Source organism: Salvelinus fontinalis, chromosome 4 (assembly GCF_029448725.1).
Source record: "Salvelinus fontinalis isolate EN_2023a chromosome 4, ASM2944872v1, whole genome shotgun sequence".
In the NCBI taxonomy this organism is placed as follows: Eukaryota; Metazoa; Chordata; class Actinopteri; order Salmoniformes; family Salmonidae; genus Salvelinus; species Salvelinus fontinalis.
The window spans coordinates 62,980,349-63,007,574 of NC_074668.1; the positions used below are offsets into that span (position 1 = coordinate 62,980,349).

The window sequence follows — 27,226 nt, forward strand, 5'->3', positions numbered from 1 at the left end:
CCATACATTCCATACAGTAGGCTGCATGGTCCAACAGTGACGGTCGGTCTCTCTGGGACTAGGCCTAGTAGCTCTAAAGAGGAAGAACTTTCCTGTGTTTACTTTGAATGGGGTTGTTTGACTGGCTGCACTCCTTAATGCAGATGAATAGTGTGCAGCAGTACACCGCATGCATGATGGTAGATCCTAATTAAAGAAGTGTTCAGCAGCTCGACTTCAATGTGCAAATTACCAGCGCCTGCCAATTAGTATGCTAATATATTAATTTATCTTATTGCTGATTAAGAATTCAGTTTTTTTTCCTTGCTGCTCCATATGCACACATACTCATACACTTCCCCTGCAGCTTATTATTGAGCTCATTTATTCTCTGTGTTCATTTTACTACCAATTACTTTTTCAAATACAATTTTTTTGCCTGTTTTTTTTTTACAGTGCAATGACTGCATTTATTTAGCTTCCCCATTTAATAAGCGTCCACAGAAAAACAATATAAGCACTGCAGGTCTATCTTAAGTCTACCAAGTTTGGGTTTTCCTACAGGGATGACGTCATTATCCATACAGCGTCTAACTCATTTAGCCGTGTTGTTAGTCACAGACAAATCTGTATGGGATTGTGTAAGACAAATCAAGTCCCTGTTGCTAGCTAATCAGTCTTCCTTTTCTCCTCCTCAGTGCTTAGTGGACTCTGTTCTAACGACTGCCCGGGAAACGTCAAGGTAAGACTAGCGCCTCTGTGTATGCGTGTGCATTGTAACCACAATGGAAAAAAGATATCCCGAAGAGGTACATTGACATGAAAGATATTGAAATGAAAGATATAAAAAGGATAGAAACATTTTGAGAAAGTGAAAAGGCTTATCTTGTAACTAGTCAGTCTGGCCATCTTGGTCCTGTAAGAGCGTCTGCTAAATGGCAAAAAATGTACATGTAAAATGTGATAGTCCCTCATCCCCAGGCAGGGCTTGTGACAGACAGGCTTGGTGCTGGTCCTGTCGTAGTGTTTGTGTTTGCCTCTCCACTGTGTGTCCGCTCACACTCACCCCCCCATTGCCTGATTCAGCCGGGTGATTGATCGAGCCCATGTCTGGAGCTTTGGGCTGCTTCCACCGCTCTCCTCCTCCTTAAGTCCCTCACATCCATCACTCTAACCCTCTTCTGTCTATCTTCCCACCTATTGTCTCGTTGTCTATCACTATCCACCTCCTCTCCCTTTAGTTTCCACGGAACTTCTGTTCAATTTCCAATCCCAGTACAGTACAACTGTTCAGTCTGGTGAAGCTATAGGCCTACACATGCCATATATATGACAGTACTGTGTGGGAGGGTCTGTTGGTGTGGGAGTCTGGCTGCACACTCTTAATAGGCTGCCATAGTTTTCATTAGGCTGTTAAAACCGAGGCAGACAGAAAGCTCTCTTCATTAGGCGTCATCGGCCCATAATGAAGAGATAATATGGCCTCCATATGACCACTCAGTCATTTCCCGCTCTGCAGAGATCACCCTATAGCATGCTGAGAACTGTTTCCCCACAGTATGTGGGTGGGAAAATGTATTTTATTATTTTTGACGGTATCGCAATATTATTTTTGCGCTAGTTGGCCGTACGTTAACCAAAACTCCAGAATGTTCCCTTCATAGCTTGTTCTCCATCTTCTTTTTAAATAGGGAGCCAATTAGTTTTAAGCACTTTCATTTCCACGACTGATCAAAACGGGTTTTCTCATGGCTCTCTCCTGTTCCGTCCGCAGCAGACATATGGCGAGCAATATGTTTGAACATCCAACGGCAAAAGAGTCATAGTATCGAATCGCAATACATATAGAATCATGAGAATCGCAATACATGCACTGAGTGTACAAAACATTAGGTTCGTCAATATAAGTGTCATTCCACGCCATCTCAGTGATTAACTTATGTAACGTGAGGTTTACCATCTATGTGGCTTTGGAGTGCATCAACTTGAGAGTAAAATCGGTTGTGCTTTTTTGAATAAATTCAGTAGATATCTGTTAAGGGCTACCTCAATGAGAAGGACCATTCAAAATCTGCTCAGAGGTGGTACTGCATCGGTGACTGGTATCTATGGTAACCCATGCAGAAGATTACACCGGGCTCTAAATCAGAAGGTGACGTAACTTCATTTATGATCACTCTGTTCAGGCCTAAACTTTCCCCAAGTCGTCCCTTGAAAATACAGAGAAAGCTACGTAGCGTAGGCCTAATTTACGTTTGGGGGGCACATTTTCATTTTCCCCGAACCGTTTAAAAATTCATATCCGATTCGCCACATTGTGCTGTTCATTACCATTTTTGAGGGATTACCAGGAGCAGTGGGTACGACTGCATAATGCAGAGGATGTGATGGAGCGGGCTGCTATGTCAGGCTCACTGTAGCCTGTCTCTTTGTCTGCTGAGACCCAGCCAGCTAGGGCTTAGACCTGTGCTTTTATTTCACCCAAAGGACTCAGAGCAGAGCGCCCAGACCCCCCCCCCCCCCTCCTGGCTTCAAAAAGGTCAGGGATGGTTTGCACACGATCTGTACACACGGCCAAAACCTCTGAGGCAGGTCATGGAGGAGGACAGATGTCTGTGTCAGACTTGGGCGTCTGTGTTGAGAATTTACATGGTGGGGAGATCTGTTGTTTCAGGGAGAATGGGTCACTAATATATGTGTTCTACTCTAATGCTGTGGGTGTTCTGACCTTGCAGCCGTTTGGTGTGAACCAGCCTGGGCCATACGTCAGCTACACTACAGTGGACTCCAACGGCTACCTGAAGAACGCCTCGGGTAAGTCCCACGAGGACAGATGCTGTGTACAGTTGACAGTCGGCCAGCCGTCTTTATACAGGCATTCTGGCAATGGTGCAGATTTGGTGGGCCGCCAGCCATGACAGTTGTTCTATTTGGGAATGGGGTTGAGTACGGACTTCCTCTCTATACTTCGGCGATCGTCATCTCCGTGCTGTGGTAGTAGGTTTGAGTGACTGGGCTGTGGTATCGGTCAGTGTGGCGTGTGTGGGTGAGAGGTCCTTGTAGGGCTGTAGCCCCAGGGGTTTGATTGAAGCCTGGTTTCTGTGTTTTCCTAGATAATAGCCCTGTTGCCCACCTCACCGGAGGTTATCTCACCGCCCGGCCTGATAATGTTGACACAGCGCGTTTCCTGCTAGAGAAAGGCATGATGGGTAGAGGGTTATTGGTTTGCTTGCGAAGAAACGAAGGGCTTTGTTGCTTTGCTCTTTTTTCGGGGGGTTGAAAGCGAGGAGGAAAATAAGGAGCTTGTCTTGTTTTCCTGCCTTGGAATATAAGAGATTTGATGAAAAAGAACCGAGCTATACATCCGAGAGACAGTTTCAAGGACTCAGTGAAGAGGAGGGTGAAAGAATAGAGTTCTTAACAAAGATCTGTTAGGAAAGGTTGTGTGTGTGTGTGTGTGTGTGTGTGTGTGTGTGTGTGTGTGTGTGTGTGTGTGTGTGTGTGTGGATACAAGAGGCTTGGAAGCAGAGGTGGAATTGCTATATACTCTGTGTCATTCAATCAGGTCCCCTTCATCAGAAAAGCATCAACACACTGGCAGAATATCTCAAATGTAGGTACCCTCATTCCTCAATACAAAACTATGCTGTAGTACCTATGGAATGTGATGCTTTTGTATTATCCCACATAGCACAATCACCCAGTCAGCCAGAGTAACGATTGTCATGCTGCGCTATTTAACCTGAAAATTGTAAGCACACACCTACACTGTAAAGTGGTCTTCATACCCAACCTAGGATACAGACTGAACAAGACAGACTAGACATTAAACCATGACCCAGTCAGTCTCCTTGTTCAACACCTGAGGAGATGAGATGAATTAGGCCTAATGTCTCCCCCGCAGTCTTCAAGGAGGTGACGAGGCCATTTCAAAGACAAAATCGCAAAACGAGTAATGAGTAATGGATTCAAGCATTTGCAAGATTTCTCAGTGAGTAATTCCGTCTTTTTAAAAAGCCTTGATTCGGTTCACCATTTTTCCCAAAAAATGTTGCAGTCTTTTCCTTTCCATTGTCTGTGTGCGTCTGGGTATCAACAATGAATAGGACAGCAAAGCCTAAAAAGCAGATTTCAGGGATTTGAGTATCTAGCTACATCCTGTTCTGTTGGAATCATCCACTAATGGAAACGCAACAATACAATAGTCCTTTTGAGAAGAACACTCTTCCCTCACTCCCCTCCCTCTGTGACAGGACACCGTTATAGGGGCAAGAGAATAGATCAATCAGTCCACAAGGAGTACAATCCAAAGAACCAGAGAGTCAGAAAGCCCTCTGTCTTTCCAAACAGTGTGTTATTGTTCAATAATCCCCAACCTCTATTCAATTTTGCAGGGCTCAGACAACAGACCTTGAGATTTAAATCTCTATTTCTTGTGTTCAAGGTAACCTTCTCTCAAGGTTTGGAAACATTGGAAACACTCAAACCTTGACAGAGGAGAGGGAAACGGCGAGGTAAACCTAGAATAATACATGTCTGACTGGAGGGAATGAAGAAGAATAGAAGTTCAGATTGTTCTCTTTGTGGAGAGGAATCTTCAAGAGAAAAAAGGAGAATTTCCTTTCTCCCATTCATGTTTGTTATCTGTGTGGATGTTGAGCCTCCGTGTTGTGGTCAAGGCTATTTCAAGACGACTTGGATTCATTCAAAGACCCAATTTGGGATTCAACACCCATGGGTGTGCCAACATGCAGCGGTTTAGGGTGGTCCTCTGACCCCTGTGCTGGAGCTCTGCTCTGTGGGCTTAAGAGCAGCTGTGTCTGCACCAGACACGTCTCCCTGAGAAGGTCATCGAACAGGCTGAACTGGGGAAAAAGCCCCAACCACTTCCTGCCTGGAGGCCGAGCCAATGAGAAGGGGAGTGAAAGGCCAGAGCTGTGTGTACACTGACTGAGGGAGATGCTCAGGGTATAGGTTAGATATACTGGACTGTATGGAGAGTGGCTGGGCCAGCCCTGGCTGGGTTATTCCCAGGACTCCTCATTTAACAGTAATAAAGTGCAGTGTGCAGGGTGATTTTTAAAGTGTATTTATTCTGTGGCTAGGGGCATGGGGAGAAGGCAAGGTAGACTGACAGAAATGAGCGATGGTGCGCGGACTGTCTGCTCTCTCTACTGGGGCCCCGCGCTCTTCATTTACCCTTCAGCACCAAAAGAGAGGGAACCGAGGTGATCGAGGGATGGAAGTCAAATACATGGATGGATGTGGAAGGAATGGCAAATAGAAAAGACATACTATAGAGCAGGGGTGTCAAACTCATTCCACGGAGGGCCTTGTGTCTGCAGGTTTTTGGTCTTTCCTTTCAATAAAGCCCTAGACAACCAGGTGTGGGGAGTTCCTAACTAATTAGTGATGTTAATTCATCAATCAAGTACAAGGGTGGAGCGAAAACCCGCAGACACTCGGCCCTCCATGGAATGAGTTTGACACCTGTGCTATAGAGGTTGAGGATAAAATGGCTGGAAAATAGCAGCAAACGGCGGCAAATAGTGGCAAGTGGGTTATGGGTTAGAGTAATGGAATGAAGATCTGGGTCAATGAAAAAGGGTGCCTAGAGGGGACGGGGAAAATAAAGTGAAGGTTCAGGAGGTAGGACACACTGCACTTAGCACTCTTACGCTGTGGTCCACAGATAGTGCTCTTACCCCTGTGGCTTCTGTGTCACAGGGCTTCAAGCACTCATTGGTGAACCTGCGTGTGTAACTCAAGACTCGCCGCTGCCATCTCCTTATGGTGTTGAACCTTGGTTACAGTGCTGTACAGGCAGCTCCCTTCATAGTGTTGAGGAATGGCACAGGCCCATGTGTTAGTGACTGATAATACCAAAGCGATTCCCTACAGGAGAGTTCAGTGGTAATGATATGGTCCCGCAGGCAGGCATATCAGCGGGCCGGCATATCAGCAGTGTGTGGACAGTATTTATATGTTTTAGCATGTATTTTGCTGGTGTGAGGTATGTATGAGTGAGGGCGCAAGAGACGTGGTGAATTGAATGTATCAGCACATGTGCTCTCAGCATGCGGGGCAACAACCAGGGGTGTGTGCAGTGTGCCAGACAGGAAGAGCATATTAGCCATGGCGGTTAGCCTCAGTGCACTCCGGTGTCTCTGTGGGGCAGTTCTGCGGAGGCCTGGTATCAGTGATGCTGAGGCTGAGGGACATACGGAGATGGTCCTGTCAGATGATCCCTGGCTGCTCTGCCTGGCTGCTCTGCCTGGCTGCTCTGCCTGGCTGCTCTGCCTGGCTGCTTTGCCTGGCTGCTCTGCCTGCCTGGCTGTGTATCGATCCCCAGGTCGCAGGCGGTCTCCATCTCCAGCTGGAGCTAGTGAATCAACCAACAGAATATTAATGCTGGCTCTGCCTGCCTGGTGTGGGTGGGAGAGTTCATGTGTGTTTGTTTGTTTTTGTGTGCGCGTGTGTGCGAGCAAGCGTGACCATACGTGTTTGTTTGTGTATATGTGCATACTTGATTGACTGCGTGTGGGAGGGTAATTAATTTACTGTCTGTGCAGTGCAGTAATGCATGTGTGCTGCCTGGTCCTCAGAGAACCAGTGCTCCATCTGAACCTCTCACCTTAGTCTCCTCAACCCTCTGGCTATGTATATAAGACCTTGGTATGCAATAGCTTACCTTTCCCCGCTGTCCTTATTCCCTATTGAAAGGAATGGAATTAGAATTCAACTATATTTGAGATGAATATTGACCTTAAAGGAAGATTTCCACACCGTTGGTTTCTGTGCAATTTATTCTGCACATTTAGTAAATCAATAGGCCATATACTGTGGGTTTTCAAGGTACATCTACATGTTGTAGGTGTGAGGTAAAGCTAGGGGTTTTAAAGGTAAATCTACACGTTGTAGGTGTGAGGTAAAGCTAGGGGTTTTAAAGGTAAATCTACACGTTGTAGGTGTGAGGTAAAGCTAGGGGTTTTAAAGGTAAATCTACATGTTGTAGGGGTGAGGTAAAGCTAGGGGTTTTAAAGGTAAATCTACATGTTGTAGGTGTGAGGTAAAGCAAGTGGTGTCAGGCTTAATAAGCAGATGAGATTGATTACCCTGGACTGGTGACGGTAAGACAGGGGCTGTGTGTGTTGTGTTCACTGCCTGAGGGAGGACTAGTCCCTCTGGGCACAGAGAATACTGGATGAAACGAAGCAGAGGAATCGCAGTCATTTGAAAAATGACGGATGGTAAGTGAATAGTACCACTGGTACAAAACAGGAGTGTCGATGCACTCTCTCTCTCTATTCACCTATCTCTGTATTCCATCCCTCTCTTTTTCTCTCCCATGGTGCCGGGGCTTTTGACTGGCTCGTTGGAAGGGAGGAGAGGAGAAGGAGGGGTGAGGAACAAACAGCTCTACATTGGTAGGGAACTTCGGCAGGCTCTGTTTTAATTAGGCAAATGAGGATGGTGGATTTAGGACAACGGAGAATAACACCCCCACACACCGACGCCTACACACACGATCGCTGTACTATTCTGTCGTCAATGCGAGACACACAGATTTGATGCTCTCTGTACCACACTCATGAGTGATCAAGTCAGGCGAACAAGTCACTCTTCATACAGATGCCCAGGTAACCAAACACACCGCACATAGACATGCACACAGTACACACACTCTCTCTCTCTCACACACACACACACACACAGCACTTGTTGGGCTGGACTTGTGTCTTGTCAGGTTGAAGTCAGTGGAAGGTGTGGAAGTGAGCAGAGCTAACCAACTGGAGAGAGAGGGAGGATTATTATTGATCAGAGCTTTGTTCTGCCCCATGATTCTCTCCTGTGGGTTTCTGCACTCAGGCCAGTAAATTGGTCTCAAATTCAATGCAGGATTACCCCTCCGCCTGTTCAACTCCTCCTGTTTATCTCTCTCTCTACAAACCACACAGCACGCTCCCTCTTTCCTTTCACTCACTCTGTCTCGTTCTCTCACACATAATATATCTTTCTCTCCCTCTCCTTCTGTCATTCTTCTTCTCCTGTAGTGTGTTAATATTGTCTCTACATCTCCTTCTCCCTGTAGTGTGTTAATATTGTCTCTACATCTCCTCTTCTCCCTGTAGTGGGTTAATATTGTCTCTACGTCACCTCTTCTCCTCCTGTAGTGTGTTAATATTGTCTCTACATCTCCTTCTCCTGTAGTGTGTTAATATTGTCTCTACATCTCCTTCTCCCTGTAGTGTGTTAATATTGTCTCTACATCTCCTTCTCCTGTAGTGTGTTAATATTGTCTCTACATCTCCTTCTCCCTGTAGTGTGTTAATATTGTCTCTACATCTCCTCTTCTCCCTGTAGTGGGTTAATATTGTCTCTACATGTCTTCTTCTCCCTGTAGTGGGTTAATATTGTCTCTACGTCACCTCTTCTCCTCCTGTAGTGTGTTAATATTGTCTCTACGTCACCTCTTCTCCTCCTGTAGTGTGTTAATATTGTCTCTACATCTCCTTCTCCTCCTGTAGTGTGTTAATATTGTCTCTACATCTCCTTCTCCCTGTAGTGTGTTAATATTGTCTCTACATCTCTTCTCCCTGTAGTGTGTTAATATTGTCTCTACGTCTCTTCTCCCTGTAGTGGGTTAATATTGTCTCTATATCGCTTCTCCCTATAGTGTGTTAATATTGTCTCTACGTGTCCTCTTCTCCCTGTAGTGTGTTGACATTGTCTCTACGTCTCCTCTTCTCCCTGTAGTGTGTTAATATTGTCTCTATATCGCTTCTCCCTATAGTGTGTTAAAATTGTCTCTACATCTCTTCTCCCTGTAGTGTGTTAAAATTGTCTACACCTCTTCTCCTCCTGTAGTGTGTTAATATTGTCTCTACGTCACCTCTTCTCCTCCTGTAGTGTGTTAATATTGTCTCTACGTCTCCTCTTCTCCCTGTAGTGTGTTAATATTGTCTCTACATCTCCTCTTCTCCCTGTAGTGTGTTAATATTGTCTCTACGTCTCCTCTTCTCCCTGTAGTGTGTTAATATTGTCTCTACGTCTCCTCTTCTCCCTGCAGTGTGTTAATATTGTCTCTACGTCTCCTCTTCTCCCTGTAGTGTGTTAATATTGTCTCTACGTCTCCTCTTCTCCCTGTAGTGTGTTAATATTGTCTCTACGTCTCCTCTTCTCCCTGTAGTGTGTTAATATTGTCTCTACGTCTCCTCTTCTCCCTGCAGTGTGTTAATATTGTCTCTACGTCTTCTCTTCTCCCTGTAGTGTGTTAATATTGTCTCTACGTCTCTTCTCCCTGTAGAGTGTTAATATTGTCTCTACATCTCTTCTCCCTGTAGTGTGTTAATATTGTCTCTACGTCTCCTCTTCTCCCTGTAGTGTGTTAATATTGTCTCTACGTCTCCTCTTCTCCTCCTGTAGTGTGTTAATATTGTCTCTACGTCTCCTCTTCTCCCTGTAGTGTGTTAATATTGTCTCTACGTCTCCTCTTCTCCCTGTAGTGTGTTAATATTGTCTCTACGTCTCCTCTTCTCCCTGTAGTGTGTTAATATTGTCTCTACGTCTCCTCTTCTCCCTGTAGTGTGTTAATATTGTCTCTATATCGCTTCTCCCTGTAGTGTGTTAATATTGTCTCTACGTCTCCTCTTCTCCCTGTAGTGTGTTAATATTGTCTCTACACCTCTTCTCCTCCTGTAGTGTGTTAATATTGTCTCTACATCTCTTCTCCCTGTAGTGTGTTAATATTGTCTCTACTTCTCCTCTTCTCCCTGTAGTGTGTTAATTTTGTCTCTATATCGCTTCTCCCTGTAGTGTGTAATATTGTCTCTACGTCTCCGCTTCTCCCTGTAGTGTGTTAATATTGTCTCTACGTCTCCTCTTCTCCCTGTAGTGTGTTAATATTGTCTCTACGTCACCTCTTCTCCCTGTAGTGTGTTAATCTTGTCTCTACATCTCGTCTTCTCCCTGTAGTGTGTTAATATTGTCTCTACGTCTCCGCTTCTCCCTGTAGTGTGTTAATATTGTCTCTACGTGTCCTCTTCTCCCTGTAGTGTGTTAATATTGTCTCTACGTCTCCTCTTCTCCCTGTAGTGTGTTAATATTGTCTCTACGTCACCTCTTCTCCCTGTAGTGTGTTAATATTGTCTCTACGTGTCCTCTTCTCCCTGTAGTGTGTTAATATTGTCTCTACGTCTCCTCTTCTCCCTGTAGTGTGTTAATATTGTCTCTACGTCACCTCTTCTCCCTGTAGTGTGTTAATATTGTCTCTACGTCTCCTCTTCTCCCTGTAGTGTGTTAATATTGTCTCTACGTGTCCTCTTCTCCCTGTAGTGTGTTAATATTGTCTCTACGTCTCCTCTTCTCCCTGTAGTGTGTTAATATTGTCTCTACGTCACCTCTTCTCCCTGTAGTGTGTTAATATTGTCTCTACGTCTCCTCTTCTCCCTGTAGTGTGTTAATATTGTCTCTACGTCTCCTCTTCTCCCTGTAGTGTGTTAATATTGTCTCTACGTCACCTCTTCTCCCTGTAGTGTGTTAATCTTGTCTCTACATCTCGTCTTCTCCCTGTAGTGTGTTAATCTTGTCTCTACGTCTCCTCTTCTCCCTGTAGTGTGTTAATATTGTCTCTACGTCTCCTCTTCTCCCTGTAGAGTGTTAATATTGTCTCTACGTCTCCTCTTCTCCCTGTAGTGTGTTAATATTGTCTCTACGTCTCCTCTTCTCCCTGTAGTGTGTTAATATTGTCTCTACGTCTCCTCTTCTCCCTGTAGTGTGTTAATATTGTCTCTACGTCTCCTCTTCTCCCTGTAGTGTGTTAATATTGTCTCTACGTCTCCTCTTCTCCCTGTAGTGTGTTAATATTGTCTCTACGTCTCCTCTTCTCCCTGTAGTGTGTTAATATTGTCTCTATATCGCTTCTCCCTGTAGTGTGTTAATATTGTCTCTACGTCTCCTCTTCTCCCTGTAGTGTGTTAATATTGTCTCTACGTCTCCTCTTCTCCCTGTAGTGTGTTAATATTGTCTCTACGTCTCCGCTTCTCCCTGTAGTGTGTTAATATTGTCTCTACGTCTCCTCTTCTCCCTGTAGTGTGTTAATATTGTCTCTACGTCTCCTCTTCTCCCTGTAGTGTGTTAATATTGTCTCTACGTCTCCTCTTCTCCCTGTAGTGTGTTAATATTGTCTCTAAGTCTCCTCTTCTCCCTGTAGTGTGTTAATATTGTCTCTACGTCTCCTCTTCTCCCTGTAGAGTGTTAATATTGTCTCTACGTCTCCTCTTCTCCCTGTAGTGTGTTAATATTGTCTCTACGTCTCCTCTTCTCCCTGTAGTGTGTTAATATTGTCTCTACGTCTCCTCTTCTCCCTGTAGTGTGTTAATATTGTCTCTACGTCTCCTCTTCTCCCTGTAGTGTGTTAATATTGTCTCTACGTCTCCTCTTCTCCCTGTAGTGTGTTAATATTGTCTCTACGTCTCCTCTTCTCCCTGTAGTGTGTTAATATTGTCTCTATATCGCTTCTCCCTGTAGTGTGTTAATATTGTCTCTACGTCTCCGCTTCTCCCTGTAGTGTGTTAATATTGTCTCTACGTCTCCTCTTCTCCCTGTAGTGTGTTAATATTGTCTCTACGTCTCCTCTTCTCCCTGTAGTGTGTTAATATTGTCTCTACGTCTCCTCTTCTCCCTGTAGTGTGTTAATATTGTCTCTACGTCTCCTCTTCTCCCTGTAGAGTGTTAATATTGTAGTGTGTGTGTTGTGTTCCATCAGTGGTAATGGTCTCAGTCCTAATATCTGCCATGCTCCCCTAATGTATTATATCTGAATGCCTCTCAGTGGCTGCTCTGTCGCCACAGTAACCTGTAGTAGAGCACACGTCTCAACTGCAGCCTAATGTCCAATTACGAGAGAGAGATAAGAGAGTGAGGGAACAACAGGTAGAGCGATAGAGGGAACAATGGAGAGAGAGAGAGCAAAAGAGGAGAGGACAAGAGATGGGGCGCAGGAGAGGAGGAGAGAGGGGATAAAGAGAGAACAACCAGCGTGTTGAAGTCACCATCTATTCTGGCTACCTCTTCTCTCAACACCAGTCTTGCTCTGTCAAACCCAGATCTCAGTGTTGCTTCATCCACCATCCTGTCATTGTGTTTCTGCTGATCAGACACGACGTGCTAGTGATCTCAACGTACACTGTGTCACCCATGATGCCGTGGGCTTTAATTCGGTCTTTTCCTCCTGCGAGAGCGCCGGTGAAAAGAGAGAGGAGTGGACAGGAGCCTCCACTTATCTTCTCCACTGCAGACACACGCTTCTCCCCACAAATCAACGTCCCGAATCTGCCGTCTGCGTTGTGGGGGCGCTGAGGGCCCCCTCTCCTCTCCCAGGCTTAGCCGTGGCTCAGTGTGTACTACTTAATTTCTCTAACAGCCTTTATCCCCCAGGCCCTGCCACCGCCAACGTCCGCAAACCGCCACTGTGTCCTTTCCGTCCCTCCCATTTCTGTGGAAGTGCCCAATCAGGGGAGAGAGTGGTTTCTATAGCGACAGATGTTGAGAATCTCTCCACAAACAGGTTGCCGAATATGATCTGGTCCTTGGGAAGACGTGTGAGAGGGTGAGGCTTTGTGTGTCTCACTGTGTGAAACCTAATCAAGATTTGATGTAGCGAGTGTGAGTTCTTTATACGCTGGTGTTAAAAGATTTCTACTGGTTACGATGGTCACCATTTGAGATGATGTTTCATAAGATCATTTTTTGCGTAATTATGAGTCACTTTTAGAGGTAGACCGATTATGATTTTTCAACGCTGATACCGATTATTGGAGGACCGAAAAAAGCCGATACCGATTATTGGAGGACCGAAAAAAGCCGATACCGATTAATCGGACGATTTTTATATATATATATATATATATGTATGTATGTATGTATGTATGTATGTATGTATGTATGTATGTATGTATGTATGTATGTATGTATGTATGTATGTATGTATGTATGTATGTATGTATGTATGTATGTATACATACATACATACATACATACATACATACATACATACATACATACATACATACATACATACATACATACATACATACATACGTGTATATGTGTATATATATATATGTGTGTGTAATAATGACAATTACAACAATACTGAATCAACACTTTTATTTTAACTTAATATAATACATCAATAAAATCAATTTAGTCTCAAATAAATAATGAAACATGTTCAATTTGGTTTTAATAATGCCAAAACAAAGTGTTGGAGAAGAAAGTAAAAGTGCAATATTTGCCATGTAAAAAAGTTCCTTGCTCAGAACATGAGAACATATGGAAGCTGGTGGTTCCTTTTAACATGATTCTTCAATATTCCCAGGTAAGAAGTTTTAGGTTGTAGTTATTTTAGGAATTATAGGACTATTTCTCTCTATACCATTTGTATTTCATATACCTTTGACTATTGGATGTTCTTATAGGCACTATAGTATTGCCAGCCTAATCTCGGGAGTTGATAAGCTTGAAGTCATAAACAGCGCAATGCTTGAAGCACAGCGAAGAGCTGCTGGCAAATGCAGGAAAGTGTTGTTTGAATGAATGCTTATGAGCCTGCTGCTGCCTACCCCTGCTCAGTCAGACTGCTCTATCAAATCATAGACTTAATTATAATATAATAACACACAGAGATATGAGCCTTGGGTCATTAATATGGTCAAATCTGGAAACTAACATTTCAAAAACAAAACATTTATTCTTTCAGTGAAATATGGAACCGTTACGTATTTTGCGAACAGGTGGCATCCCTAAGTCTAAATATTGCTGTTACATTGAAGGTTGTGCAATGTTATGTCATAATTATGTACAATTCTGGCAAATTAATTATGGTCTTTGTTAGGAAGAAATGGTCTTCACACAGTTCGCTATGAGCCAGGCAGCCCAAACTGCTGCACACAATTTCCCTAGTTAAAAGAAATTCATGTTAGCAGGCAATATTAACTAGATATGCAGGTTTAAAAATATATACTTGTGTATTGATTTTAATAAAGGCATTGATGTTTATGGTTAGGTACACATTGGTGCAACGACAGTGCTTCTTTCGCGAATGCGCTGGTTAAATCATCACCCGTTTGGCGAAGTAGGCTGTGATTCGATGATAAATTAACAGGCACCGCATCGATTATATGCAACGCAGGACAAGCTAGATAAACTAGTAATATCATCAACCATGTGTAGTTATCTAGTGATTATGTTAAGATTGATTATTTTTTTATAAGATAAGTTTAATGCTAACTAGCAACTTACCTTGGCTCCTTGCTGCACTCGCATAACAGGTAGTCAGCCTGCCACGCAGTCTCCTCGTGGAGTGCAATGTAATCGGCCAGAATCGGTGTCCAAAAATGACAATTACCGATTGTTATGAAAACTTGAAATCGGCCCTAATTAATCAGCCATTCTGATTAATCGGTCGACCTCTAGTCACTTTTGCTACAATACTAATGCTGATCTCTATTAGCGTTTGCCTGATGGTGTCTGTTGCAATATAATGATGTTGCCGTCCCATTGTTTACCACTCTCCGTGTGTTCTATTTGTGTTGTATCATTCCTCTGTGACCAGTGAAGGTCAAAAGCCTGCAGCGGGTTTTTGTGTGACATGGGCATGTGTTTTTGCGTGTGCGTGTAGGACGGTTGGCCGTCGAGGCCCGCGTAGAGAGCTAGTCTCTTCTACCGCTGGTGTCTCTACGGGAGTGGAGGGACTAAAGTGGCTTGAATACGACTGGGCTGGAGTCACACTCTGTGACATGATTCAGGAGCTTAGGCATCTCTTTATCCCTCTACTCACTGAGCGAGAGTCCTGCTCTAAATAATGCACTGTACGTTAACAGGTGTGCCTCAGAGCCATACCTCCACCACTGTAGCCCAGCCCTCCATCAGCCCCCCCCCCCCCCCCCCCCCCCCCCCCCCCTCTGTTTCTGGTGGTGGGGTGGGCAACAGTGTGCTTCAACTCTCAGCCTCACACACCTGTCTCTTCTCTCCTCTACCATTGGGCTTCAGTGCCTCTCTTCTGTCTCGGAGACTCGGTGAGGAACATTGCAAGTTGCCATTGTTTGTGTGTATGTCATTTTTGAGGGGTAGGTAGATATCCCCTCGTCGGAGTGTCTGAACTGGTGAGATTCCTCCCTTGCTCCCTGACTCACCAGAGCAGCATTGGAAGTGAGTGGCTGGGGAGGAGATTGGAGAGTAGCTTTTCCTTCCCTTATGTTGTAAAGCTGGCAAAGTTCCTCACCTCTTCCTCTCCACTAGATATCCACTCTCCATCTCTTTCTCTCTCTGTGACACAGGAGAGCAAGCACTGCAAGCTGTATGTTCTGAGTCAGGCTTTTGATGCTGGGGGGGGGTCTATTTGGCTCACAATCTGTGTGTGTGGTGTGTGTTGTGTGTGTGCGCATATTGTAACTCGCCCATGTTTCTGAATGAACTTTTGGAGCTGAGAAGTCCTGACTCATTGGGTGTGATGATGTGTTCTGCTCTGTTTCCCACACAGACAAAACTTGTAGGCTCTAGAGTGTTTGGGTGGTTGGGTGGGTGTGGTACTTTTCAACATGCTTGAGACTCCTCACACCCAGATTGGAGAGAGCCTGAGAAGTGAATGTGATAAGCTGTGGAAGCATAAGGTTCCTTGAGTAAGCCTGCTCTTTGGGAGCTGTTTGGCTGGCTGGCCGCTCTGAATCCGTTTTACGGTCTGAGGGGGGAGCGGGTTGGAGGCTGTCAGTCATGTGCTGCAGGCTGGAGCGCTCCGCCAAGGTCTGTCTGTCTGTGTGCTCCACGGCCGCGCTGCAGGGAGATATGACTCCCACACACTCCAGGCTGTAGCCCGCAGCAGCTAGCCAGAACCCCAGCCACAAGCCTTCATCACAGCCAGCACAACCAGCACCCCCCCCCCCCCATTTCAGTGCATGGCCTCTCTCCAGCCTAGCTCCCCACCTGCAGAGTGGCAGTCCCTAAGCCAGCTTTCTCTCTGAGTGACACATCCTCCAGCCAGCGTCCCCAGCAGCACTGTGACATTTCCCCCCTACTGTCTCCATTCACAACATGACACGTCCTTTAGTTAACAACAGCCTGTCACTAGGGTAGCTGGTTAACCCCAAAATGTCTGTCGTCTATCATCCTCTCCTCCAGACCTAACACATACTTCCTAAGAGATTGTGGTTACTTAAGCTGGGCGTGCACTAGACAATTTTGGCCCCGATTTTAGGGTTAGGGTACGTTTTTGAGATCAGTGATCATCAGAAATAGCCAATGAGAGCTCGCCAGAGAAGAAGCCAGTGAGATGATGACGTTGTATCACGTCACCCAGAATGTGTCCTGTCCTGCAGGAGCCATGACTACTACTAGTATGTGCTTCTACTTGCCTTTTAACCAAAGCCAACGTGTCAAATCGTTACAGCTCTGAAGTTCACAAGCAATGTTACTCAATTCAAAATGTATTGGCTAGATATTTCAACTCTGCATGGCAAGCGTGGATCTCTGAGTGAAAACATTTATGCGGCTGCTTTGAGCCACAGCTCGTTCTTGCCAAGTTAACAATCTAATCACATCAAGTGAAGAATCGTGTGGTGTGTGACCCCGTGTGTGCCACGTTGTTTAGTATGCTCACCGCTACGTTGGCAAGACAACAAAAAAAACGACAGGAAAGACGGTTGTTTAGCGTGAGGATTTTGAAAGTCGTGTAGTGTTTCGCCCGGCATTAGTCCGAGCTTGAATGGAGAAACGAGAGCGAGAGACGTGTGTGTGTGTTTCTTAGTTTCAAAATGATTACCTTGACTCAACAGAGATGACCTTCCTGAGCTTGCGCTGGAATTCAGTTAGATGGAGAAGCTGCAGTGAGTGTGTTTGAGACGAAGCCGATACAACAGTTCACATGGGGACAAGTGAGAGCTCACGCGCTTTCTGCTGACAATTGTGTGCGTGTGTGTGTCTGAAACTTTGGTCCTATGCCTGACAGTATAGAGAAAGACCCTTGGGTTCGGGTCATGGTAGCCCAGTGAGAACAGGGTCTCCCAAACTCAGTCCTGCCCCCCCCCCCCCCCCCCCCCCATGATGATGATGATGTTGGTTATTTGAATCAGCTTTGTGATGCTAGGGCTAAAACCGAAACGTGCTTCCGGCTGCCAGGACCGAGTTTGGAAAACCCTGAGTTGGAACAACATTTAACTGAACTGCTTACTTTTTAAATTGTTTTTAATCTCTTTATGCGTAGGCCACGTTTAGAATCGCTTAATCAAAAGAGTAATTCTGGTGAAGCAATATACACCTTAATCAGATGACTCTGTCAGTCTATGTGCAGTCTTCCAGTGTAAGTCTTCTCATTAGTGGACAATGCCAAAACTGCAACGCATTCCTCAGCTCTACTGCCAGAAAGTAGAGGCAGGACAGTTGCCCAGACTTCAAAATCCATCTTAATGTACACGGATCAAGTCATTAGTTTTCCTTTGTCCTTTCTCCAGTGCGGTAACACCTCTAAACTGCTTTCACAGAGCAAATTGTTTTTCTTTTTAATAGCGTCATTAACCCGTCTCTCCCCGCTGAGTGACTTTTCTGTCGTTTTGTGTTGAACTGTACATGTAAGGGTCTTGGATGCCCCCAGGTCAGAACATAATGAAACTGCACCTCATTCCCCACCACACATGCGTAACACAGAGTCATTAGTGAGTGTCCAGAGAGGACTAAATTGATTGCAGACATGACATCTACACAGAGTGTTCAAAACATTAGGAACACTTTACTAATATTGAGTTGCACCCCCTTTTGCCCTCAGAACAGCCTCAGTTCGGCGGGGCATGGACCTTACAAGGTTTCAAAAGCGTTCCACAGGGATGCTGGCCCATGTTGACTCCAATGCTTCCCACAGTTGTGTCAAGTTGGCTGGATGTCTTTTGGGTGGTGGATCATTCTTGATACACATGGGAAACTGAAAGTTCTTGACACACTCAAACCGGTGCGCCTAGCACCTACTACCATACCCCGTTCAAAGGCACTTAAATCTTTGTTCATGCCCATTCACCCTCTGAGTGGCACACATACACAATCCGTGTCTCAAGGCTTTAAAATCCTTCTCTAACCTGTCTCCTCCTTCCCTTCATCTACACCACTGGTCACCAACTGGTCGATCGCAATCGACTGGTCAATCTCCAAGGCATTCTCCTAGTCAATCACCAAACATTTCTGTTAAAAACCCAACAATAAAGCCTTGTGTTCCTTTAAATGCACTTTTTGCAGTAGGTGCATTTGATTCAGCAGCCCTGGCGGCTGAAATAATGCAGTGTGACATGAGTTTCGCCATCAGCAGGAAGACTGTGTCCCCTTTTCTCAGCGGAGGGAGGGACGGTGAGTTGGGTGAGAGGCAGCCTCACCGCTCGCTCCCTCCCCTCAGACTAACCATCAGATGCAGGCCATCAGTCCAGTAAAAAAATATATATATGTATTACTGGTGTAATGATATACCTACTTTTTTTTTTTAAATAGAATTTAAAAATGTTCTGAGGAGAACAGCATTGGCAGGGCAATTCAAGCATAGCCAATATGCAGTCATAATGTATTGGGCCTATAGCTTACTGGACAAACCTGCACAAATTGGTTAATGTTACATAGGCTTACGTTTTTTTTAAAGCAATGTAAAAAATAAATAACCTCAGCAGTAGATCTAGGCTTGCATTTTGACTCAGAAAGCGCAACTCAATATTAGGAAGGTGTTCCTAATGTTTTGAACACTGTGTATATGTCATGTCTGCAATCAATTTAGTCCTCTCTGGACACTCACTAATGACTCTGCGTTACGCATGTGTGGTGGGGAATGGGGTGGGCATCCAAGACCCTTACATGTACAGTTCAACAGAAAGCGACAGAAAAGTCACTCCGCGAAGAGAGAGACGGGTTAACCCAGAAAAGGTCGTTGACCACTGATCTACACTGGTTGCCGTGGATTTAACAGGTGACGTCAATGAGGGATCAGGGCTTTCACCTGGATTCACCTGGTCAGTCTGTGTCATGGAAAGAGCAGGTGTTTTTACACTCGGTGTATGCGTCAGAGTCAATACCCTGCTATTGTATCACAAAACTGATGAGAGGGATCGATGTCACACACACTCACACCAAGATCTCAGCGTGATGTCCATATTGGCAGTTAGCCTACTGGTGTAACTAGCACTGTGAAGTGGACTTCCAATCAGTGTCACTAGAATGGACAAGCCACTTTATTAACATAAATGTATACAGTACCATATCTGTAATGACAGTTTCTGACTTTCTCAGCTTCCTTTGTCCCCCCTAAACATTTTTTTTAATGATAGCCCTTATTTTAAAAAGGTGAGCGTCTCTGTATGATTGAAGCAATTACGTTGGCTTTTACAGCAACTGCTCTGAAGCTGCTCAGTTTAACCTGCTCCGTCGTCGCAGGAACAGGGCTCAAAGCAGGGTCATGCTTTCATTTCAGAGGAGATGGTCTAGTTGGTCCTCGTTTCGAACTGTTACATTGGAGATTCGCGGAAGGCAATATATAGATTCTCTCAAGATGGAGTTACACTTGCGCTTTACTCGTAGACAGGCATTCAACCCCAAGCTTTTAAGCTCTATACTTAGAGTACCGGTCAAAAGTTTGGATACCCCACAAGTTTGGATACACATTTTTTACTATTTTCTACATTGTAGAATAACAGTGAAGACATCAACACTATGAAATAACACATATGGACTCAAGTAGTAACCAAAAAAAGTGTTAAACAAATCCAAATATATTTGGGATTTTAGATTCTTCAAAGTAGCCACCCTTTGCCTTGATGACAGCTTTGCACACTCTTGGCATTCTCTCAACCAGCTTCATGAGGAATGCTTTTCCAACCGTCTTGAAGGAGTTCCCACAAATACTGAGCTCTTGTTGGCTGCTTTCCCTTCACTCTGCGGTCCAACTCATCCCAAACCATCTTAATTGCGTTGAGGTCGGGTGATTGTGGAGGCCAGGTTATCTGATGCAGCACTCCATCACTCTCCTTACACAGCCTGGAGGTGTGTTTTGGGTCATTGTCCTGTTGAAAAACAAATGATGGTCCAACTAAGCACAAACCAGATGGGATGTCGTATCGCTGCAGATTGCTGTGGTAGCCATGCTGGTTAAGTGTGCTTTCAATTATAAATAAATCACAGACAGTGTCACCAGAAAAGCAGCCCCACAGCATCACACCTTCTCTTCCATGCTTCACAGTGATAACCGCACATGCGGAGATCATCCGTTCACCTACTCTGTGTCTCACAAAGACATAGCGGTTGGAACCAAAAAATCTCAAATTTGGACTCATGAGACCCAAGGACAGATTTTCAATGGTCTAATGTCCATTGCTTGTGTTTCTTGGCCCAAGCAATTCTCTTCTTCTTGTTGGTGTCCTTTAGTAGGTGTGTCTTTTAGTAGGCGTGATTCACGCAGTCTCCTCTGAACAGTTGATGTTGATGTGTTTGTTACTTGAACTCAGTGAAGCATTTATTTGGGCCACAATTTATGAGGCTGGTAACTATGAGGCTGGTAATGAACTTATCCTCTGCAGAAGACGTAGCTTTAGGTCTTCCTTTCCTGTGACCGTCCTCATGAGAGCCAGTTTCGTAATAGCGCCTGATGGTTTTTGCGACTGCACTTGAAGAAACTTTCAAATTTTCCATACTGACCTTCATGTCTTAAAGTAATGATGGACTGTAGTTTCTCTTTGATTATTTGAGCTGTTCTTGCCATAATATGGACTTGTTCTTTTACCAAATACCTTGTCACAACACAATTGGCTCAAAGGCATTAAAAATAAAATAAATTCCACAAATTAACTTTGAACAAGGCACACCTGTTAATTGAAATGCATTCCAGGTGACTTGACCTCATGAAGCTGGTTGAGAGAATGCCAAGAGTGTGAAAAGCCGTCATCAAGGCAAAGGCAAACTTTGAAGAATATATTTTGATTTGTTTAACACTTTGTTTGTGTTATTTCTTAGTTTTGATGTCTTCACTATTATTCTACAATGTAGAAAATAGTCAGATAAAGAAAAACCCTTGAATGAGTAGGTGTGTCCAAACTTTTGACTGGTACTGTATATGTGTAGATAATAGCCAGGCAGAACACACTCTGTTTTCTTTTATGTGGACTGAATATCCTACTATAATCAGTCATTGAAGCTTTTCCTTGCTGCACATTGTAAATGTGCTTCCATCTGAGTGTAGGTCCAGACCAGCCATGCAGTCCATCCACATTTATCCTGATTTGTTGCCGTGGTGCTCTCTCTGATTACCATAAAGCGGGTGATTTACGTCGGCTGCGCTTGGCAGGGCGTGAGCCAGTGGCGAGGACGCGGTGGTGTAGGGGGTGGCAGATGCCTCTGGACTGGGCGATGGTAGGAATAGGATGGTCTGATTTGTGTCTTTTATGAGGCTTGTTTATGGGTCTGAATGGTTCTAATGGCTCCTTTTTGCTTTTCCCCTCCATGCAGCCGGCCAGCTGAGCCAGTCGGCCCACCTCTCCCTGCAGTTGCCTTACACCGTCCTGGGCCTGGGGCGCAGCGCCAACTTCCTGGACCACCTGTACGTGGGTATCCCCCGGCCCCTCGGGGACAAGGTACAGTATGGTGCGCTGCAGCACAGGGGGAGGGGAGCGGGGGGGAGGGACATGCCAGACAAAACACAGACAGGACAGGATGCAGTAGGTCTAATTAAACTGATACTGTTTCTAGTCACTGTAACCATGTGGAGAACACACCCAGAGCCACTGATACTGACAATAACTCTACTGCAGGTTAATGTAAGTGCTGTAAACGTTTCTTCCTGTTGCAATATGATAAGTAGATGATTTATTATGCAGTAAATAATTCATTATCTTCTTCGTTCACCCACTTTTGTGCTACCTCAAACATTGGCATGTGGTTTGGGTTCGTGGGGAGCGACAGCCTTCTGTCTCTCGTATCGCGCACCGTTTGAAATGCTGTTTGTTGGTTCCTCGATAGATTCCCCTGCGCGGCTCAGTTGAATTTGAGACGCTGGCTCCCGTTCCGCACCTGTCAAAGAATAGAACAGAGGTCTTCATCATAGCGAATTTGCATTGCAAATTTCTGCCCGTACCACACTACCTTGGGAGCGAGGCTCGTACAGAGTAAGGCATCTGAAGTAAAGCAACGTGCTTTGTTGTCGCTCGCACCCTTTGAGTTATGCAAGAAAAATGTTCCACTAAGGTTCACATTTCCCCACACACCAGTTAATAAAATCTTTATAATGCTTTGTATTATGCTAACCACTTTTTACATTCAGAGGGTATATGAAAATGGTGGCTTCAGTGCTACATACACTGAGTGTAGAAAACATTAAGGACACCTGCTCTTTCCATGACATAGACTGACCAGGTGAACCCAGGTGAAATCTATGATCCTTTATTGATGTCACTTGTTAAATCCACTTCAATCAGTGTGGATGAAGGGGAGGAGACAGGTTAAAGAAGGATTTTTAAGCCTTGAGAAAATTGAGACATGGATTGTGTATGTGTGCCATTCAGAGGGTGAATGGGCAAGACAAAAAATGTAAGTTCCTTTGAACGGGGTATGGTAGTAGGTGACAGGTACACCAGGTTTGGGTCAAGAACTGCAACGCTGCTGGGTTTTTCATGCTCAACCGTTTCCTGTGTGTATCAAGAATTGTCCACCACCCAAAGGACAAACCATCCAGCCAACTTGACACAACTGTGGGGAGCATTGGAGTCAACATGGGCCAGCATCCCTATGGAACGCTGTGGAATGGGGGCAGTGCGCGCAACACAATATTAGGAACGTGTTAGGAAGGTGTTCCTAAAATGTTTACACTCAGACACAGCTGTTCATTAAATGTGTACACTATCTGGCTGTCTCTGTGAGTTTGAGGAGGATAGTTCCTATCTGTCTGTCTCAGGTCTATCTCCAACCCTCCCTCACAGGGGAAAACATTCAGGAGGCCTGTGAGGATTTGGGAGAGATAAAGAGAGGAAGGAGAGAGAGAGAGAGAGAGAGAGAGAAAGGGAGTGTGTTCTACTTCTACTCTCCTCCTGCACACTCGTCTCAATCCCATGAGGATCCTTTCCTCCGCTCACAAGGTTTTTCAAGATTCCCGCTCTGCTATCGCCTCCCCAAAAACCCCACTTCACTCCCAACTTCAGACCCAGCGCTCTCCTTTGAAACACTCTCTGAAAACCCAGAAACGCTTTCCTCCTCTTAAACACAGATGTCTTCTCTTAGCCAAAGCGCCAGAAGCGCAGCCTGTCACTGTCTCTCACTGCCGTTCTGCATAAACCACACTGCATTGAAGAGTAAAATGTCAGCGTTAGCTTAGTAGGTTAAGCACTGCAACTTCTAATGAACGAGCACACTGTTCACAATGCACTGACACGATAAGGTGACTCATTCAGTTCATCATTATTCTCCTTAACCTATTTTACCTCAAACACTAGCAATTAGTAACTCAAAATCCCTGAATCTGCAGCTCTGATTCGCTTTGAGTCTTTGCCTTACATAGAATTTGTATCTCTGAGCTATGTAGGTGTGTCATTCACTTTAATTGACATTTCTCAGTGTCAGGAAGGAGTCATATGCATGGCTTCCAAACGTACACAACCCTCATCATTGTAACAATACTCCAGCTAATGGGACTGTAGGAAGTAGGCTGACACACCAGGGGGATACTTCAGCAGACATCATTTATTTAATTGACTAGACTGTCTGTGTCTTAAATGCATGCCTTTAAATAGCTCGGGTATAGGTAGCTGAAAACCCTGGGCTCTCATTAGGGTGGCTCTGAGTAAACAAGGATGCAAAGTACGCCGTCACACACCGCGTGTGCGTCTGCGTGCATCTGCGTGTGTGAGCGAGCAAGTGTGTTTCCCTTATCCCTTAATGTTGCCAAATGATAGACTCATTTCCGACAACACATCTATCTTCTCTAGAGGACTCTGTGAGAAAGATGAATTTAATGTTTGCTGGTGATTGCCATCCAGTAACAACTTGAAGAGGGGAAATTACCTTTGTAATTAATACAGAAACTGTCTTTGAAAAGCTTTTGAGCTTGAACGTCTAATAATAAAGTTCCTTCAACTCTGAAGTAGAGAGCAAATTGTTGTGCAGTACTGTACAGGAAATGACTCGGGCCCTACATTGTATGTGCACTGAGAGGTGTGTGATATATTGCCTGCATTGTGTTACCTTTGAACTAGAGTTGTTCCATTATTGCCTGCCCCTTCACTCTGCCTCCCTGAGGCTCTAATAACATTGGTTCTCTGTTTCTGCCTTGCAGGACGTGAGGAAGCAGGAGTGGACAGCCATCATCCCCAACTCGCAGCTCATAGTCATTCCATACCCACATAACGAGCCCCGCAGGTACACACACACACACACATACATTTGTACTTGGACACCCACAAACATGCTCAGGCCATGTTTCAATGTGTTTCTGTTTCATTCACATGTAGTCCTACCCCCAGGAGTGCCAGCAGATGGCAGAACCCCTTTCTCCGTATGGCCAGCTAACACATTCTCTCACCAACACATGGAACACACACACTCTTGACAAATGCTTGCACTTGCCTATTCAGTGCCTTCGGAAACTATTCAGACCCCCTTGACTTATTCTAAAATTGATTAAGAAAAAAAAAATCCCTCAATCTACACACAATACCCCATAATGACAAAGCGAAAACAGTTTTTTAGGAATGTTTGCAAAAAAACAGCAATGCCTTATTTACATAAGTATTCAGACCCTTTCCTATGAGATTCGAAATTGAGCTCGGGTGCATCCTGTTTCCATTGATCATCCTTGAGATGTTTCTACAACTTGATTGGAGTCCACCTGTGTTAAATTCAATTGATTGGACATGATTTGGAAAGGCACACACCTTTCTAGATAATGTCCGACAGTTGCCAGTGGATGTCAGAGCAAAAACCAAGGCATGAGATCGAAAGAATTGTCCGTAGAGCTCCGAGACAGGATTGTGTTGAGGCACAGATCTGGGGAAGGGTACCAACATTTTGAGTGGCCCAGCCAGAGCCCAGACTTGAACCCGATCAAACATCTCTGGAGAGACCTGAAAATAGATGTGCAGCAACGCTCCCCGTCTAACCTGACAGAGTTTGAGAAGATCTGCAGAGAAGAATTGGAGAAACTCCCGAAATACAGGCGTGCCAAGCTTGTAATGTCACAGCCAAGAAGACTCGAGGATGTAATCGCTGCCAGGTGCTTCAAGGTGCTTCAACAAAGTACTGTGTAAAGGGTCTGAATACTTAGGTAAATGTTATATTTCAGTTTTTTATTTCTCAAACATTTGCAAAAACCTGTTTTTGCTTTGTCATCATGGGGTATTTTGTGTAGATAAAAAAATATTTCATCCATTTTAAAATAAGGCTGTAAGGTAACAAAGTGTGGAAAAAGTCATGGGGTCTGAATACTTTCCGAATGCACTGTATATACCTACTACACTGACTTATTACTCATAGAAACACACCCACATTATGTAGACGCATATATCATGTAGTGTTCATACATTACAGTGACTGCTCAGTGTATATCTGTGTAAAGAAGGTGTCTTCAGGGCCTCCCGGGTTGCGCAGTGGTCTAGGGCACTGCATCGCAGTGCTAACTGCGCCACCAGAGTCTCTGGGTTCGCGCCCAGGCTCCGTGGGGCGACGCACAATTGGCATAGCGTAGTCCGGGTTAGGGAGGGTTTGGCCGGTAGGGATATCCTTGTCTCATCGCGCTCCAGCGACTCCTGTGGCGGGCCGGGCGCAGTGCGCGCTAACCAAGGGGGCCAGGTACACGGTGTTTCCTCCGACACATTGGTGCAGCTGGCTTCCGGGTTGGAGGCGCGCTGTGTTAAGAAGCAGTGCGGCTTGGTTGGGTTGTGCTTAGGAGGTCGCATGGCTTTCGACCTTCGTCTCTCCCGAGCCCGTACGGGAGTTGTAGCGATGAGACAAGATAGTAATTACTAGCGATTGGATACCACGAAAATTGGGGAGAAAATGGGATAAAAATGTAGGTGGTGAAGACTGAAGATGTCTTCAGTCTGATAATGTCTATGGGCATAGGTTAACGCAACATATGGTGGCTCATTTTGTGTCTTGTTTTCACCACTAATATGTAATGTGTTTATTAGTTCTGATAGAATGTCTTAATGAAGTTATTTTGATTCATATTTGAGCACATGTATTGTTCTTCAGCCATTTATTGTAGTATAATATCGTATCTCCACAATCTGGGTCTGTTCTTGTTTTTAGTCAAACCATTCAAACGAACTCTCCGTTCTCTTCAATAGTCACAAAATATGTGGATCGAAAGACAGGAAATGCGCTTGTCATTTTTTGTTTTTGATCTTTTTCATTGAAATGGTTTGTCTCTGACAGTGATGTAGCGTTTCTCGATTCATTTTGACCTAATATGTCATATTTTGTGATTACAGAAACGTTGTCAAATAACATCTCTGATCAAGCAAAATATGCTAAATGTCCTTAATATAGCACATTGACTCTTACCTTCTGATAGGGTTGGGAAAAGACAAGACATACCTTTTTGTTGGAGTTTTATGTCGTGTAGTAGTTGATCCTCTTTTTCTTTCTCCTACCCGTTCCCTCTTTTAGTTGGAGTGCGAAGTTGTATCTGACCCCCAGTAACATAGTCCTACTGACCGCCATCGCTCTGATCGGCGTGTGTGTTTTCATCCTGGTTATCATTGGCATCCTCCACTGGCAGGAGAAGGTAAGGACAGAATGGCACAAATACAACTTACAACGTTTATCATCGTCATTACCATCATTATTGTTTTAATCAACAATAATGAGCACCATCAACCTCGTCTCTTCTCCTTCATTTTTAGTTGTACTGTCTTGTCATTTTTCCTCTTCTTCCTTGCATTCCTCCTCACTATCCTCTCCTCCTTCTCCTCTTAATAGTCTGAGCCAAAGCCCGTTATGTTCTGGTCAGAGCAGAGTGTGTCCTCTCTCATCCTACCCACCATTGCCTGTCCATAGTAGCTGATGGGGGTCTTCTCTTCTCCTGGCCCTGTGTCGCTGCTGGGGAGCTCTGGTGCTGGTCCAGAGAGCAGGAGACCCGCTGTGGGCAAAGGGTTCACTCAGAGAGGAACAGATGGGTCAGAACCAGCAGATGGGCCCTGTCCTCTAACCTCCCACAGAGATTCAGCACGGCTGTTAGAGGGCCATA

The 27,226-nt window shown here is 44.8% G+C and overlaps 1 protein-coding gene and 1 long non-coding RNA gene across 3 annotated transcripts in view; one reads left to right on the plus strand and one right to left on the minus strand.

The window, feature by feature from the left end:
- The window catches only part of LOC129854150 (T-cell immunomodulatory protein-like), a 129,987-nt gene that overhangs the window by 98,437 nt on the left and 4,324 nt on the right, over window positions 1-27,226 (plus strand). The window contains exons 13-17 of the mRNA XM_055920911.1: window positions 678-721; window positions 2,715-2,793; window positions 21,499-21,623; window positions 24,314-24,396; window positions 26,647-26,764. Of these exons, the coding sequence (XP_055776886.1) occupies window positions 678-721; window positions 2,715-2,793; window positions 21,499-21,623; window positions 24,314-24,396; window positions 26,647-26,764 (449 nt within the window). The remainder of the gene's footprint in view (window positions 1-677; window positions 722-2,714; window positions 2,794-21,498; window positions 21,624-24,313; window positions 24,397-26,646; window positions 26,765-27,226) is intronic.
- Window positions 19,211-26,665, minus strand: LOC129854157 (uncharacterized). 2 transcript variants are annotated; one of them, XR_008759243.1, is made up of 3 exons: window positions 26,575-26,665; window positions 21,910-22,059; window positions 19,211-21,638 (listed from the first exon to the last, which is right to left on the minus strand). It is a non-coding gene; the product is annotated as an uncharacterized LOC129854157 (long non-coding RNA). The 2 variants fall into 2 exon arrangements; XR_008759242.1 differs by having other exon boundaries at window positions 21,899-22,059.